Genomic DNA, 15,744 nt, shown 5'->3' with positions numbered 1-15,744 from the left:
ACATAAAACCTATAAGTATCCAATAAAAATGAGCCAATTGGGATATCCATTTGAAAGTGCATCAAAGACTAACAAGAAAGGACCCAAGTACATTTGCATACTTAAGAAAAAGCAAATTCCTTATTTTATAAGTATGCTTGAGGAGTATCACAAATGAGAAGTGGTACTTTAATAGTGGATACTCAAGATACATGACAGCAATCCATATCTCTTATTATACCTTGAGATGAAAAGTGGAGGTATGGTAACCTTCATAAGCAATACCAAAGATGAGATTATTGGCATTAGAAAAATCGATAAGAAAGACTTTCCTCTTATTGAAAATATGTTATATGTTGATGGTTTGAATCATAATCTTTTGAGTATTAGTCAACTATATGATAAAGGATACAGTGAAACCTTTAATCATCAAATTTGCTTTGTCACTCAAAGGGATCAGAACAAAGTTGTGTTTAATGGTGAAAGGATTAACAATGTATATATGGTTGACCTTGCTAAATTGACTAATCAAAAGATCGACTGCCTTATAGCTTTAAATGATGACTCTTGAATGTGGCATAGAAGACTTGGGCATACTAGCATGGAGCTCATTGGAGATTTATGTAAAAACGAGCATGTCCTTGGCCTTCTAAAAGTCAAATACAATAAACACAAGATATGTGGAGCATGTCAAATGGGAAAGTAACACAGTAGCTCTTTTAATGCCAAAAATAAGGTAACCTCCTCTAGGCCTCTTCAACTTTTGCATATAAACTTATTTGGACTTTGTAGGGTTGATAACTTAGACGGCATGCAATATGTGATTATGATTATAGATGATTACTTTAAATATACTTGGATAGCCTTTCTTGCTCATAAGGATGAAAGTTATAAAGTGTTATTAAGAATCTAAAAAATAATTCAAAATGAAAAAGGGTTTTAAAATTGCTTCAATTAGAAGTGATTATGGGAGAAAATTTGAAAATGAAAGTTTTAAAACATTTTTGTGAACTAATGGGTATCTCATTTAAATTTTCTTCTTCGAGAACACCTCAACAAAATAGAGTTTTTGAAAAGAAGAATAGGACATTGGTAGAAATGGCTAGAACCATACTCCATGAGTACAATCTTTCTAAGTACTTCTGAGCCGAAGCCGTCAACACTGCTTGTTATATTGCAAACTGTATCTATATTAGACCAATTTTGAATAAAATCTCTTATGAGCTTTAGAATGGTAGAAAATCTAAGATTTTATATCTAAGGGTATTTGGTTGTAAATAATACATATTAAATACTAAGGACAACCTTGGAAATTTTGACTCTTAAAATCGATAAGGGCATATTTTTTGGTATTGCCACAACTAGTAAATCTTATAGAATCTATAATAAAAGAACTTGAATTAATTAAGAGTCCATGCATGTTGTATTTGATGATCTAATCCACTTGATCCGAGAAAGGTAGTTGTTGATGATAATATAGGTATCTTTGATACTCCCTCAATTCAACAACAAATTATCACCTCAAATGAGGATCAAAGAGGAGAAACAAGCATAGAGCCATACAAAATGGAAGTAGAAAAGATGCCTCCTAGTCAACCCCCTCAAGTGTATACCAATCTTGATAGAGATTGACAATTCAAGAAAGATCAACCTAAAGATTAAATTATTAGTGAACCATTAAAAGAGATAACTACTATATCCTCTTTTAAAAATATCATTAATTTAGCATCTCTCTCAAATTGAGCTAAAACCTATTGTTGAGGCTTAGATTGATAATAGTTGGGTACTTGCTATACAAAAAGAACTTAATCAATTTGAGAGAAATAAGGTTTGACAATTAGTTTTTAAGTCTAAAGATTATCCTATTATTAGTACCAAATGGTGTTTAGAAATAAAATTGATGAAGATGGTACCATTACTAGGAATAAAGCTAGAGTAGTAGCTTAATACTATAACTAAGAAGAAAGGAAAGATTATAATGAAACCTTTGCTCCCATTATAAGTTTAGAAGCTATTAGATTATTACTTGCATATGCATCTCATATGAAGTTTAAATTGTTCCAAATAGATGTTAAAAGTGATTTTCTAAATGGTTATATAGAGAAGGAAGTGTTTATTGAGCAACCTTCCAGATTTAAAAATCATAAATTTCAAATCATATCTTTAAGTTGCAAAATACTTTATATGGTTTGAAACAAACTCCTAGAGCTTGGTAAGATATTAAGCTCATTTCTTTTATTAAATAGTTTCTCAAAAGGAAAAGTTGAAACAACTTTTTTTATTAAAAAGCATAAGCATAATATGTTGAATGTGTAAATATATGTTGATGACATTATATTTGATTCTACTAATGAATGCTTATGTGATGAATTTTCTCAGTGTATGCAAAGTGAGTTTGAGATGATCATGATGAGGGATCTCAAGTATTTAATTGAAATTCAAATAAAGCAATATGATAAAGGCATCTTCATCAATCAAGTGAAGTACACCAAGGAGTTGCTTAAAAAGTTTGGTACGGAAGGAGCAAAGCTAAGCAAGACTCCTATGAGCACAACTATCAAACTTGATAAGGATGAAGGGGGTAAGCCAACTTATGAGAAGAAATACTAAAGTACGATTAATAGTCTTCTTTACCTTACTGCTAGTAGACTAGATATCATGTTTGTTATATATTAATGCGTTTGCTTTCAATCTTATCCTAAAGAGTCTCACTTGGATGCAATAAAAAAAAATTAAAATATCTTGGTGGCACATTGCATTTAGATCTTTGGTAGCCTAAGGGTAATGCATTTGACTTTATTAGTTATTCGAATATGGATTATATGCGGGTTGCATTCTAAATAGGAAAAGTACCTCGAGTACTTATCAAATCCTAAGAATTTGCCTTGTTTTTTGGTTTAGCAAAAAATAAAATTTGATTGCCTTATCAATGGCCGAAGCCGCATATGTTGCCGCTGGTTGTTATTCCACTTAAGTGCTTCGGAGCAAACAATAATTGTTAGACTTTGAAGTCTCTCTTGATCATATTCTTATCAAATATGACAATACTAGTGCCATTTACCTTTCTAAGAATCCTATTTAACACTCTAGGACCAAGCATATAGACATTAGGCATCATTTCTTATGTGATCATGTACAAAATGGTGATATTGTATTAGAGTTTGTTAATACTATACATCAACTAGTGGATATATTTACCAAACCTCTTAATGAAGAGCATATGAATTTCAACGAAAGGGAAATTAGTATAATTGATGGTAGTCCTTTGTGATCTGTTCATGCTTTTCTTGATTTATTTGCTTGAAATATTGTTGTCTTCTTTTCAATCACAAGTATGACCGTTTAAAAATTCAAAATCTTGAGCTATATAACTCCAAATGGTAAATTGTTTTTTTGTTAGAAACTTCAGCCAATCCACTACAACTTTATAGTTTTGAGCAACTCCAAAGTCGACATTCTTGATACTCCAATAAAATCGAAACATTTTATTGTTTATCTAGTCTTGACAGTTCGGACATGCTTCAGTATTTTGGCTGTTGCGTCTTCCATATACCTCGGATTAATGTAAGATCTTTTCCATGTGAATCTAGACTCCCAGGGCTATAAATCTGGAGAAAGGCATATTAAAATTTATGTTTTAGAGACAATGATGCTAATTCTAATTGACCTCATATGCTACAGTCCAATATGACAGTTTGTGCATAATTCACTCCAATATTCTAATTTTTGTTCCTGAAAGTAGACTTATGTAGCTATCCATCCATTATGGCTTGTCCTCATAAACTCTTCCAAGTAGTATATTTTATTCTTCAAACTTCACCTAACTGATTTTATTCGATAGAGATCATCTATGTCCACATGAGTTTCTTGACTCCATATGCTCTTTGCATTGCCCTTATATGTTCTATCATTCTTTCCATCTTTATTATTTCATGATTTTATTTTGATATTCATATTTACTCAAGTATTTAATTTCTTGACTCTTGAATCCATCTTCACGCTCATGTCTTCATCTTCATTTATATGCATCAATGATAATTAAAAAAGACCTACTAAGCACAACAATACTAAATAAGATTATTATCAGTAATAATATTTTGCATGATCAAAACCACATATGAAATCTTGGGTCAATAATTGTGAACCGTGAGTGTTTGTGTAACTCTTCATGTCTATTAAGCACTCTTATAGGTATATTTTTAGCATAAATTAACTCCGAAAAAGCCTAATTTGAAACGTGTTTTAGAACTTTTCAATATTTTCTCTTTTTTTATTATTTCACGAATAGGAACATTTCTTTCCAAATGTGAAAATAGAACTTCATAGTCGTGAAGGTAGTTTCTAAAGCAAAAAGAATTTATTTTTGGCAAAAGATTTCATAGGTAAGTGTTCCATCTGTGAATTCTAGACTTCACGGCCATGAATTATTTTTTACGGGCGTGAATGCTGCAATTTCTATAACAATAAAATCTAACAAATCTTTTTTAAAGCTACATAAACTCTCTTTAATTCTTCCAAATTTAGTCATTCCAACCATATTTCACATTTAATACGTCTTCTCCTTCAAAAACTGCATCTCTTCAAATTTTCAAAAATTCTCATTCTCTCTCTCCTATTTCAATTCTAAACCCTATAAATTCATTTTTTATTCATCCCTCTTCTATGGCTAAGAAACTTAAATCAGTATCCGAGAAGGAAAAATTATTGGGAGATGTAGATTTTGTGGCTTCCTTGGTCAAGAAAGATCACAAGCCACTAGGAGATTTTATTAGGATGCCTTAGCTAAATTAGGTTTGAAAGATAAGATGATTGATATTCTCACTAGGAATGAATGGATACAATTTATTAGTATAGGGAAGAAACTTATACTAAAGTTACTCTAGAATTTCTTTCCACCATTAAATTGAAACGTAATGGTGAAATATCTTTCTAATTAGGGAATGAAAAGAAAATCTTAACTGCATCACAATTTGCTATTATCTTTGGTTTGCCCTTTGAGGGAACTCTTCATGAGTGAAAGATTTTGAAATTTTCATCCAGTTGTGCTTGGAAATCACTAATCTCATGTTTCGATTCTAAAGTGGTTTTTAATGAACCAAACACTTACAATTAAAATTACTCATTCTCAATCTTATTCTTATTTCTACACTATTTTTCTTGAACAAAACTGAATTTGATTCTTGTTTCTTACCGAACCAAAAAACATCCAAAATAAATCATTCACATTCTCATTTATGTCCTCATTTCTATTTTTAACCATTAACTAAACAAGTACTAATTGCAAATCAATGATTGAAACTGAATCTGCCTATGCAAATTAAGATTTTCGAGTAAACCATAGAGCAAAGAGCCTTCTTGCCACAAATTAATGAAATTTAGTGTTTGACATTACCTATTAATAAACCTTTTCATAATCAAATTGTTTTAATAGTCCGCTTAGAATTGCGATCTGTAAAAATACTTTAAAAACTGCTTTTGAAAAAAAGACGGATAAAAATTGATACTTTCTTTCGAAAAGCATATTTAATAAAATTATTTATACAAATTTAAAAGAATAATATATTAAATCAAAAATTTTCTAAACCCGTTCTTAACATCTAATGGTAATCCTAAAGAAGCCTTAGATTTGTTAAAAAAAAGGAGAAAATTTCATATAACACATGATTCTTTACTTTCTTTTCTTTTTTACAATGTCATATTTTTTTCTTTTATACGTTCTCTTCTTTCTTTTTTACGGTGTTTTTAATTTTTTATTTCTTTTTTAATGGGTTGAGATGTTGAGGTCAAATAATTGATGCCAACATACCTCTACTATCTAACAATTCAGAGGTCCATTCAAATAATGAGAAAATAGAAAAAGGTCCAACAAATAAGAATCACATATAAAGAAAATAAAAAAGAAGTGACACACTCCTAAAATATGAGAAACATCTATAACTTATAAATTTAACAACTCTTTATATCAATACTTCCTTTTTATTACATTGTGAAAAGCACCACTCTGCCCTATAAAGAATGAGAAACAGTAGAAATAAGATCTTGTCTTTACTCTCTAAAAGGTTTCAAAGTCAATCTTGTAGTCTCAATGTAGCAATACATTTTACCATCTAAGAGGGTTGTCTAGGAGATTAAACAAAAATTGCACCGACAATAAACTATTCCACTCTATTAGTGCACGATAAAACTATTGATTTCATTTCTTCTTTATCCAGTGATGCTTCAACTATCACCTGCTCTAATTAAAGGAATTATCATCAATGCTTAAATTTTATGGTTTTACAATTCAAATATGAGAAAGAATATTTACTTTTGCATGCATGCCATGTGTAACATTTTTTTAAATATTTTTAGTGCAGCATTTTGTATGTATGCCATATATTCTTTTATTATGTCATTTGCATTAGCTGGTGGAATAATTTGATGTGTCATATATCATATTGCATGCTATATGCATGTTATGTTTGATTTTTTTGTTTTTCTATTTTTTTATTTATGTTTGGTTTATCTTTTTCTACAAATCAACATTTTTATTTCAAAATATACAAATTTTGGTTAATTTTTATTATTCCATAATTTACCTTTAAGTATGTTATGTTTTAGTTTATTTTTGCAATGATTTAATAATTGTAATTTATTTTCATAATAAATTAGTATTTTTGGTTTATTTTATATCATGCTATGGTTACTTTACAATATGTTATTTTTTGGTTTTCTTTTGGCTTAATACATCTATAAACACTTATACTTTATATGAATTAGTCAGATAGCACTCTATACTTTGTATTTGACCTATTAGACACTTGAATTCAATAAATTTCTAGCATATAAACACTTGACAGATTTGAAGATAAGAATTGATATACACCCGCGTTGAGTCATTCAATTAAGTTGACACAACTCAAGCGTAAGTTAATGATATAGTGGACATCTAATGTCGTGTGTAATCTTTTTTCCAAATTGATTTCTCTCCTCCAACTAATCTACTAAAATTTTCCCTAATTTTGAAATGAAATCTCTAATAAACTATGTCACTCTCCTTCAATTTTCATTATCTTTGTCTTGTTAATTGCTAACTCTTCTTGATCATTGTCTTTTTAATCATTACTTTTCATTGGTTTCTTCGATTTTTCAAAACCCATTTCTCTTTCTTCCTTTTCTTTCCTCTTTTATTTGCCAAATTCATCAACCATCAGCACGACTAACATAAATGTGTAATCCACCATTTTTTTTTACCATAAAATCAACAAGCAAAACGATAGCAACTAAACACATAACTTTCACTTTCTTTTAAAGCGCTACTAGCAGTTAAGAAAAAACGAATCTCTAATTCTTAAAACAAGTCATCCTTTTCTTCATAGCACATGGACAATGAACTGATGAGCTGAAGTCTTGAGGCAAAGGATCTAAAAACAAATCATGATAAAAACTTTACTTGATATAATGCTCTCTTGTAAAATGGTGCTCTTTGTCATAGTTACTGTGTCATCATCGAATAGCCGTGATGGTGATGTACTTGAAAAATAAAAATATCTTCTAAGAATTGCTCTCTCTATCCATGAAAAAGTGACATTTGCATCTAGATTTATACCCATAAGTGAAAGTGAAAATATCATTGGATTCATACCCAAAAACCAAAGTGACATTTGCATCTGTCTTTTCTTGTTTTTGTTCTTATTACCTATTATTTTTCTGAATTTTTTTTAAATTATACAATTTTTTTTTCTTTAATAATAATTTTTTTATGTTGAATTTTCTTTTTTTTTTTATGAAAAGTAAATCGAAGAAAAATAAATGCAAAATAAAAAATATCTTTTGAGAAAAAAAAATAGAAGTAAGAAAGATAGCAATAAGGTTAATAAAAGAGGACCTCACTCACTCTTAGAAGTTTGTTATAATGCACCTTGCCAAATCAACTATAAGTATTTACGTGATAGAAATTTATCGAGTTTAAGTGTTTAATAGGTCAAACTTAATATATAAGGTGTTATTTGACTAATTCTTACAAGTTCAGGTGTCTATGTATGTAATAGGCCTTTTTTTGTTTATATTTATTTTTTAATTTTTTAATTTCTTATAAAAAATTAATATTTTTTATTTCAAAATATTCAGTTTTTAGTTTATTTTTTATTGTGTTATAATTTACCTTCAATTATATTGTCTTTTGATTTATTCTGACAATAAATGAATATTTTTTGTTTATTTTCAATATGTAATTTTTGGTTTACTTTTGATTTTCCTTTTTGTATAACAGATCAATAATATTTCTAAATTTGCTTTTCTTTTTTTCAGATTTGATCTTTTGAATTCAACTCGAATTGATTAGTCATCTTCGACGCTCCTATAAATATGTCGATTTCATCAATATTGGTTAAAAATCAACCAAAACAAATAAAAAATTGAAGAAAAATAAAACAACTTTGTGAAATTTATAATTTTATTTTAAGAATTCAAAACTAATATATTTTGTAATTTTTTAAATATAATTATCAATTTTGGCTTTAAAATCGGTTGTAGAAGTAAAGTTTTATCCATCTATTTATTTTTTATTTGATCTAGTGGATTTATGTTAATTTATTTTGTGATTTTTAGATTTTACACTTTGTTTCTAAAAGTCAGGTATTTTTAATATTAGTTTCAAAAATTCAATTACTTTTGATGTTATTTTAAAAAATTCTAGTATTTTTGTAATGGGTTTTAGGACACAATATTCTTGATAAAAAACACCCCATTTTCCGTAATTTTTTAGATTTTCCCAAAAAAAAAAAAAAAAGGCCTTAGAATTACACAAGTTAACTTGCTTGCAACTTAGTTATCTTCTAGCCCATGCATAGCTCCGTGTCATCTCTTTTCTTTTTTTCAATTTCATTGGCCCATTCATAGTCCAAACAACCATATGGCTCCTCAAGAGATGCAGCTATCCAACACATTACAAGTTGTAATCCAGAGTTGTATGTTTATTGTAATTACATCTGTTTCAGAATTTGCAGAAATCTGATAATGACCTAATTTTCTTTCTGACAGTTCCTAGTTAAGTATTATAGTAAATGAAAGCTCAAAGTCTACTCAAGTTTGCATCAAGTCTTCAGTTATTTAGGGTTGAACTATTATAAGTTCATGGGCAATGCATGACAGTTTCCTCCCATGCACAGCTGATAACAGATTCACAGTAGCTAAACCAAACCCAAACAGACCCTAAGATTTCCTATCATATGTTGCCTACCATGCCCTGTTCAAAGAAGTTCCAAGTAATTACCAGCAATTCTTCCTGCATGATCCTGCTATATAATCAACATAATTCCCTGTAGCTACTGAAACTATTTTTAGCATTTCAGGCAGCAACTATAATTTACATAGTGTACAGGATCCTTATTGGATAAAACAAAATATCACAAACAATACTGAACAAAGTTTGAAATACCTTGCCAGATACTCTTGATGAATTATTTGCATCGAATTTCCTGCCTAAATGCTAAAGTTTGTTTCTCAAGAGGCTTAAAGAATGAGAAACTTTTTCGGTTCAGTTTAGCTTCCAAGAAGATATTGGAACATATGAATTAGGAGGATACAAGCAAGGTTCTAAATGCATTTATTACCCTGCAATATTAGAGAACAACCTTCCAATACAATATTACAAGTACGGTAACCATTGTTTTGGGATCATGCAATGTGATAACAGTTTACATTAATAGATTACAGTCCGAAGGGGCCTTGTAGCAACCGTCACTGTCAACTCTCCCATCTCAACAGAAAAAAGGGGAAGAGGAGAAGGAGAGAGAAAGATAGCATCTTACAACTGCTTTCTCTCTTCTGAATTATATTCATTTATTTTTCTCATTCCAACCTCCTACAGAAAAATGCTTATTTGGTCTCATTTGAAAATCATACCCATGGGTTATCATATTATGTTTCAGAAGATTTTTAAAAATATTTAAAAATGTAAGATTCAACTCTTTTTTTCACTTATGTAAATTAGACATAATAGTCAATTTAGATGTTTTCCATCAAAAATACTTTTACAACTATTAATCCGTATTGATCATGGCTGGAAAACCATATTTGGTTTAAACTTTAAGAATATAGACAATGTGCTTATTTAGTCCATTATGTGCTAAATAAACAAATTTGAGTCTCTTCAATTTCTTAATAGTTAACAGTAGTGTTGGCTGACACAGATGCATCCCAACATGATATAATTGCTGCACGTACAATTTCTCAAAATTTATATGGCTGATTGAGATATTAAACCATCTTGCATATATGCCTACACAAATCATATGAGCTAAGGCACTTGAAATAAACAAAGTACAGCAGCAGACCCATTATAAGTTTTTTTAAACATCAAAGTATATAGTGCGGAATTGGTCTACAAGGGTTGATTCCGCTGAGTAATTACATGGCACAAGGATTGTATTTCATATATTTGTTTCTTGTTTGTAGGTGACAAGAATAAGTATAACACATCCAAATTGACTCAGTAGACCATTTACTTGCTAATTTGGACACTGCTGCTGCCAAAAACCTTCTTTACACAACTGCAACCTAAAATTAACAGTACCTCACGCACGAAAAAGAATGTACTGGGTAACTCGTACTAGCTTGAAATCAAATAAATTTGCAGCCACATTCTCTTATAATCTGAAAATTCCTATTATTGGATTTATAATCTGACCTTTTAGAATTTTCATCATGATCCAACAGTTGAAGACTGTAATTTCTTTGGTGGTGGATTTCCTCCAGAGATCATCACATAAGAAAAGAAGCACAGCATTGCAGCACTGAAATAAACAAAGAGTCTAGATAAGTCCAATTAAAAACTTAGTGATAAATAGGAAGCATTCACAACAATAAAAAGTACCTGATGACAGCATAAAAACCTGTTGGAATTAGCTTCTTTGTCTGTACCACACAACATTATAAAGTTAGAAGTAGGAGTTTAAGAGAGGAGGGGAGTAAGGGGGAAGAGAAAAGCTAGTCAATGAAGAAAGCAATACTATGATGATGTAGTTACTAACCAATGAATATGCCTGAAAGTGCTTCCAGGAAAGGGCTGCAGACAATACTGGAAGATCATGATAAACAAGGAATAAATATAACTCAAAAGAAACAGAAGATTAAAGATGATCATCTTCCATACAAAAATCATAGAATAGTGGGTCAACCGCTAGAAAGTCCCAGAAAAATAACTAATGGCAAGAGACAACATGTTCCTCCAGTATAGTCTTCATTTCTGTATTCTACATGGTGAATCAGCCTCCTATATCCAATATATTTCAAATTGATTTCTCACTCAATTTTTCATGCATGACACATTGATTTATTGACTAAACCAAATTGATAAGAAGTTGTAAATTGCATGTTCCATATAATAGACAATCTGCCATGCAGTTCACTATATGATAGCTTCGGAATGAGAATGGAAAAACTGCATCTTTGTGGAGAAGAGGAGAACAAAGGATATGACTTTAGAGAAATTTTACTGATATATGTTTTAGTCATCAAGATTATTGGATTTAAGAAAATTTTACCCCTGCCCAAGAAATTTGACTAGTTCCCCAATCCTTTTCTGCTGAATTAAAAATAACTATAATTCTGGAATGCAGAAATCCTTATCCTCTGAGTAGACCAACTCAAACTGTAAACAACTAGTTATCTTCAGTTTTAAGGGCCTCCTAATTCATGGACACTATCATGGTCAACATTTGCTTGGTTCATGAATATAGACAGCAAGCTTAATTCTATTTGCTGACTTTATCATGAAAAGGATGCGCTCACACTCCCCTTCTCTCTCACAAAGTGGCTCACTACCAACATCATATACATCACAAACATGATATGCCATGCATGCATAATTATGTGCTTACTTATTTCTTATTCTAATGGTACCAACAGGAAAAGAAAGAGCAAAATAACCAAATAAAAACTTAACAAAGGCAACCAAACAAAAACTTAACAAAGGCAACCAAACAAAAACTTAATAAGGCTCAAAGTTATGCACATTACCTATAGATCCCAACTTTCAGATTCCCTACATGTCTATCAGACTGCATTTTTTACTTTAAAACTTGAAACAAGCAGGACTAATGTAACATTTTGCATATATATAAACATAAAGGGGTACATGCTTAATAAGAAAGAGATTCTTCAATTTACCAGCTTGTCCTAGTACAAATGGTATGCTGGATTTTCCTTGCCTCCAGATCTTTAAGCTTAAAAAGCTAAGGGCTAGCAAAGCACCTCCATATAGAACACCAGTGCTTAAAATTGTAGGATTTCTTGAGAATAGGAAACCAAGAAGGCCCCCACTTAGAACAAGGCCACCTGTGTAAATGGCAATTTGAATATTCGAGTCAGTAACTTCTGCGAATTGTATGCAAAAGAAAAGGAAAATTGATAGTCCATAAAGTTTTTAGAGTATAATCTAAATTAGCTATTCTATGAGAATCATAATATGCATTTTCTTAGTTTACTGGTCATTTACTTTCACAGGAGAAAAAGGATCTGGTGGATTCAAGTCTAGAAAATCAGTTTTTCACTTAATTAGAGGAATCAACCAGAGGTCCAATACTATGTATTAACAATTAGCAGACTCAACCTCATCAAACTGCCTCTGATTCGACTTCCCATTCGGTGCATTAATATGATGAATCTTAATCTACTTATCATAATAAAACAAATTAAAAAAATTCCTGATCTCCTGTAGCCATTCACATATGCTAATCGTTATTATATAATATGTTTGAGGTACAGAATTGGATTGACTTGTGGAGGTGGAGGGCAGTTACCAAGAAGTCCAGAACTCCTACAGTTCCTCCCAAAGAGTAGGTTTCTTGAAGTTGCATCTTTTCCTCACATGATATAGCTTCTTTTGTACATGGAGATCATTATTTCTGCTCTAAGCATCAATGTTACCTAGTTATGTCTCACCTCCTTTATATGGTGATACTAACTTGGCCTCAAATTGCATTGGTAGGTGAAACTACATCAGATAACTTAATAATCAATAGATGAAAGGAAATATTCAGATTGTTAGCATATGACCATCTCAAGCAAGACATTGCAGCCTAATGCTTGAATGCCAAAGTATAGGAACTCAAACTATATGTCTATTACACATTAGGATTCACAAAGCTACACATAGACTGACCTAAATTAGATTTTATATGTGAAACCAAATCAATCAATGAAATCTAAAATTGTTTAGACCGCAAAGACTGAACTACGAAAAGTCAACAAAATGGCATCTCTTTTAGATCAAAAAATGACCACTTAACTACATATAATCTTAAACCCAGATACTAGAAGACAGTTACCATTTCTTATTCATCCATATACTACTTCTATTTGACATGCCGTGAATCCTCTTGAAAGAGAGGGGTGCTTTCAGGAATGCGGATTTGTTACAATGTTAGTAGCCTACATCTCCACTGCATGCTATGATTATTAAAGCAAACAAGTGCACCCTTGTAATGATTTAACATTTTCTGAAGTCTACAATATCAAACAACAGAAGATGAAGAACTACAGGATTAAATTATTTAAATTTACTCCTCCAATTCATAGGGTTACCCAACAACTGAAAACTCTATGTGCAACTTAAGAACAGCATTGAAATGCAAACTAATAACATAAAAGAAAATGATAATTTACACAAAATCGTATAAATCATTTGGTAATAGAAATTTATTAATTAAAAAAATTTACTGACCATAAGGAATCCCAAAACAAAAGTCGTGTATTTTGGCGGCGCCATACACCTTGGCTGGATCAGTATTATTATCATTATGGGGTTTCGCTGTCTCTGCCCCTTTCATATATGATTTCGATTCAACACTAGTATTAGTTTTGATATCTGAACTTGATGTATCCATACCATGTCCTCCTCCTTCAACACTCATTACAATCGATAGCTGAAATATGATCGATTAGTAAATTACATAAATAAAATTTAGTTCATTTTTTTATTTAGGTTAGGATTGTTACCTTGGAGCGGGAAAGAGGAAGAGATGGAAAGAGAATGGGACGGCGGTGGAGATGCAAATTACGACGGTTGATTGAAGAGAAGCAAGAAAGCTGAGAAAGAGTTGGTGCTGAAACCGCCATGATTCAGATCACCAACTCAAAGATAATTGGAGCAGACTGGCAACTGAGAAATTGCTGCAGTAAATAAATGGGTCTCTGTTACACATGGTGATGGCTTATTGGCTCTGCATTCAAATAATTTTTATTTAGTAGTATTAGATTTTTTATTTTATTTCTTAAATCTTAAAATAAAAAAAAATAAAAAATAAAAAGAGCAATCAAAGAAAATTAAAAAAAGAAAACATGATTGGGCTATTGAATTTTTTTTTAAAGAAATTAGTCATCTAAATACAGCTTTAATTTAATTGAGCATGTAAACTTCACATATTATTATATTTAATTTTTTATAAATAAAAATTAAAAATATTAAATTGATTTCATAGAAAGTGTCTCACTAATTTTAATATATTATTTATTACATATGAATATTATTCTATTAATTTCATTAAATAAAATTTAATTTTTTTATTTTACTGCCCATCGTTTATATTCCTAAATAATTTAAAAATAGTAGTAATTAAGAGTATATGTTTATTGTCACTTCACATGCAACTATAAAAAGAAAAGTATACCGGCTTGATTTATAGCTTTTCTATCGTCTCACATGCTAAAAGAAATAAAAATGAAAGCATGAATTTAACTCGAAAATTAAATAAGTCAAACTAAATTAACATCTACAAAACTAAACAATTTGTATAAAATTGAGCGAAGACCAAATCAATATCTAAATAGGTTGGGGTGTCTAACACATTTTTTATTCGAACTCAAATTCTTATGGAATAGGTGAAAGTAATTAGCTTTTCTATAAGAAATTAAGCTATTATCTACCTATATTTTTTGTGGTGAGTTTATGATCTTTGATTCCTAAACATATCTTGATTTTAAACCTATCACTAAGACTATTACTAGTTGTATTTTTCAAGATTTGGTTGATTCCTTAAATCTGCCTTATTTCAAAAATAGAGATCTTTGAAGCTCTTTGCCATATGCATTCTAGTAAAGCTCCAAAAGCTGATGGTATTTTTTATTATGATATTATATAGAAAAGTTGTTTATTAGGAATATGAAATTAATTTTCATGATCATAGACTTACAAAGAATTAATAGAAATTTAAAAATTATGATAGATTTATTTATTTTAAATTTAAAATTTAAAAATATTTTATTAATAATAAATGATTATTTTATTTATAAAGTAATAAAATTAAAATAACATTTTATTATTTTAATATTAAAAGTAATTATGATTCTCAGTTTGATAAGTTTTTATCTTAACAAATCTAATAATTTAGTTAACAGATTTATAAATATAATATATGTATCAATTTATTTAAAAAATATAGAATTTAGACCAACAATGTAGTCTAAGAATTATACTATATTTTTTTATGATTTTAAATTTTAAAAATAATTATATTTTATTTTATCAACAATAATGAATAATGAATTTCAGTTATTAAATTATTATTATATATATAGAATTAGTAATATCTTAATTAAAACCTTATATAATGTTGTTAAATTTATTGATGAAGTATTTTCTTAAAAAGTAAAAATAAAAATTATTTAAAATAGAATTTCAGTTATATATAAAAATTATGAAATATATTTATTATCTTCAGTTGGGTTTTAAATCAAAATTAAAATATAATATATATACTAGGAATAGGCTAATAAAACGGTACA

At 29.6% G+C, this 15,744-nt stretch overlaps 1 protein-coding gene across 1 annotated transcript; it reads right to left on the bottom strand.

Annotated features, from left to right (window-relative positions):
* Window positions 1–10,273: 10,273 nt before the first annotated feature.
* On the bottom strand, window positions 10,274–14,154 carry LOC8268659 (protein FATTY ACID EXPORT 1, chloroplastic). Its single transcript, XM_002532626.4, has 6 exons — window positions 13,960–14,154; window positions 13,685–13,886; window positions 12,130–12,297; window positions 10,992–11,038; window positions 10,835–10,875; window positions 10,274–10,754 (listed from the first exon to the last, which is right to left on the bottom strand). Exons 1-6 carry the CDS (start codon window positions 14,077–14,079, stop codon window positions 10,664–10,666), a joined length of 669 nt encoding a protein of 222 aa, XP_002532672.1. The 5' UTR covers window positions 14,080–14,154; the 3' UTR covers window positions 10,274–10,663.
* Between the last annotated feature and the right edge of the window lie 1,590 nt (window positions 14,155–15,744).

This window comes from Ricinus communis, chromosome 10 (genome assembly GCF_019578655.1).
Source record: "Ricinus communis isolate WT05 ecotype wild-type chromosome 10, ASM1957865v1, whole genome shotgun sequence".
Taxonomy (NCBI): domain Eukaryota; kingdom Viridiplantae; phylum Streptophyta; class Magnoliopsida; order Malpighiales; family Euphorbiaceae; genus Ricinus; species Ricinus communis.
Note: the sequence above shows the minus strand (reverse complement) of the source record. Positions and strands in the feature narration are given on the sequence as shown.

Excerpts from the sequence above, each read along its gene's own strand:
- LOC8268659 (XM_002532626.4), bottom strand. The coding sequence starts at position 14,079 with ATGGCGGTTTCAGCACCAACTCTTTCTCAGCTTTCTTGCTTCTCTTCA. Across the intron at positions 11,039-12,129 it reads ATTTGTACTAGGACAAGCTG|TATTGTCTGCAGCCCTTTCC; the intron begins GTAAATTGAAGA and ends ATGATCTTCCAG. Across the intron at positions 10,876-10,991 it reads ACTTTCAGGCATATTCATTG|ACAAAGAAGCTAATTCCAAC; the intron begins GTTAGTAACTAC and ends TGTGTGGTACAG.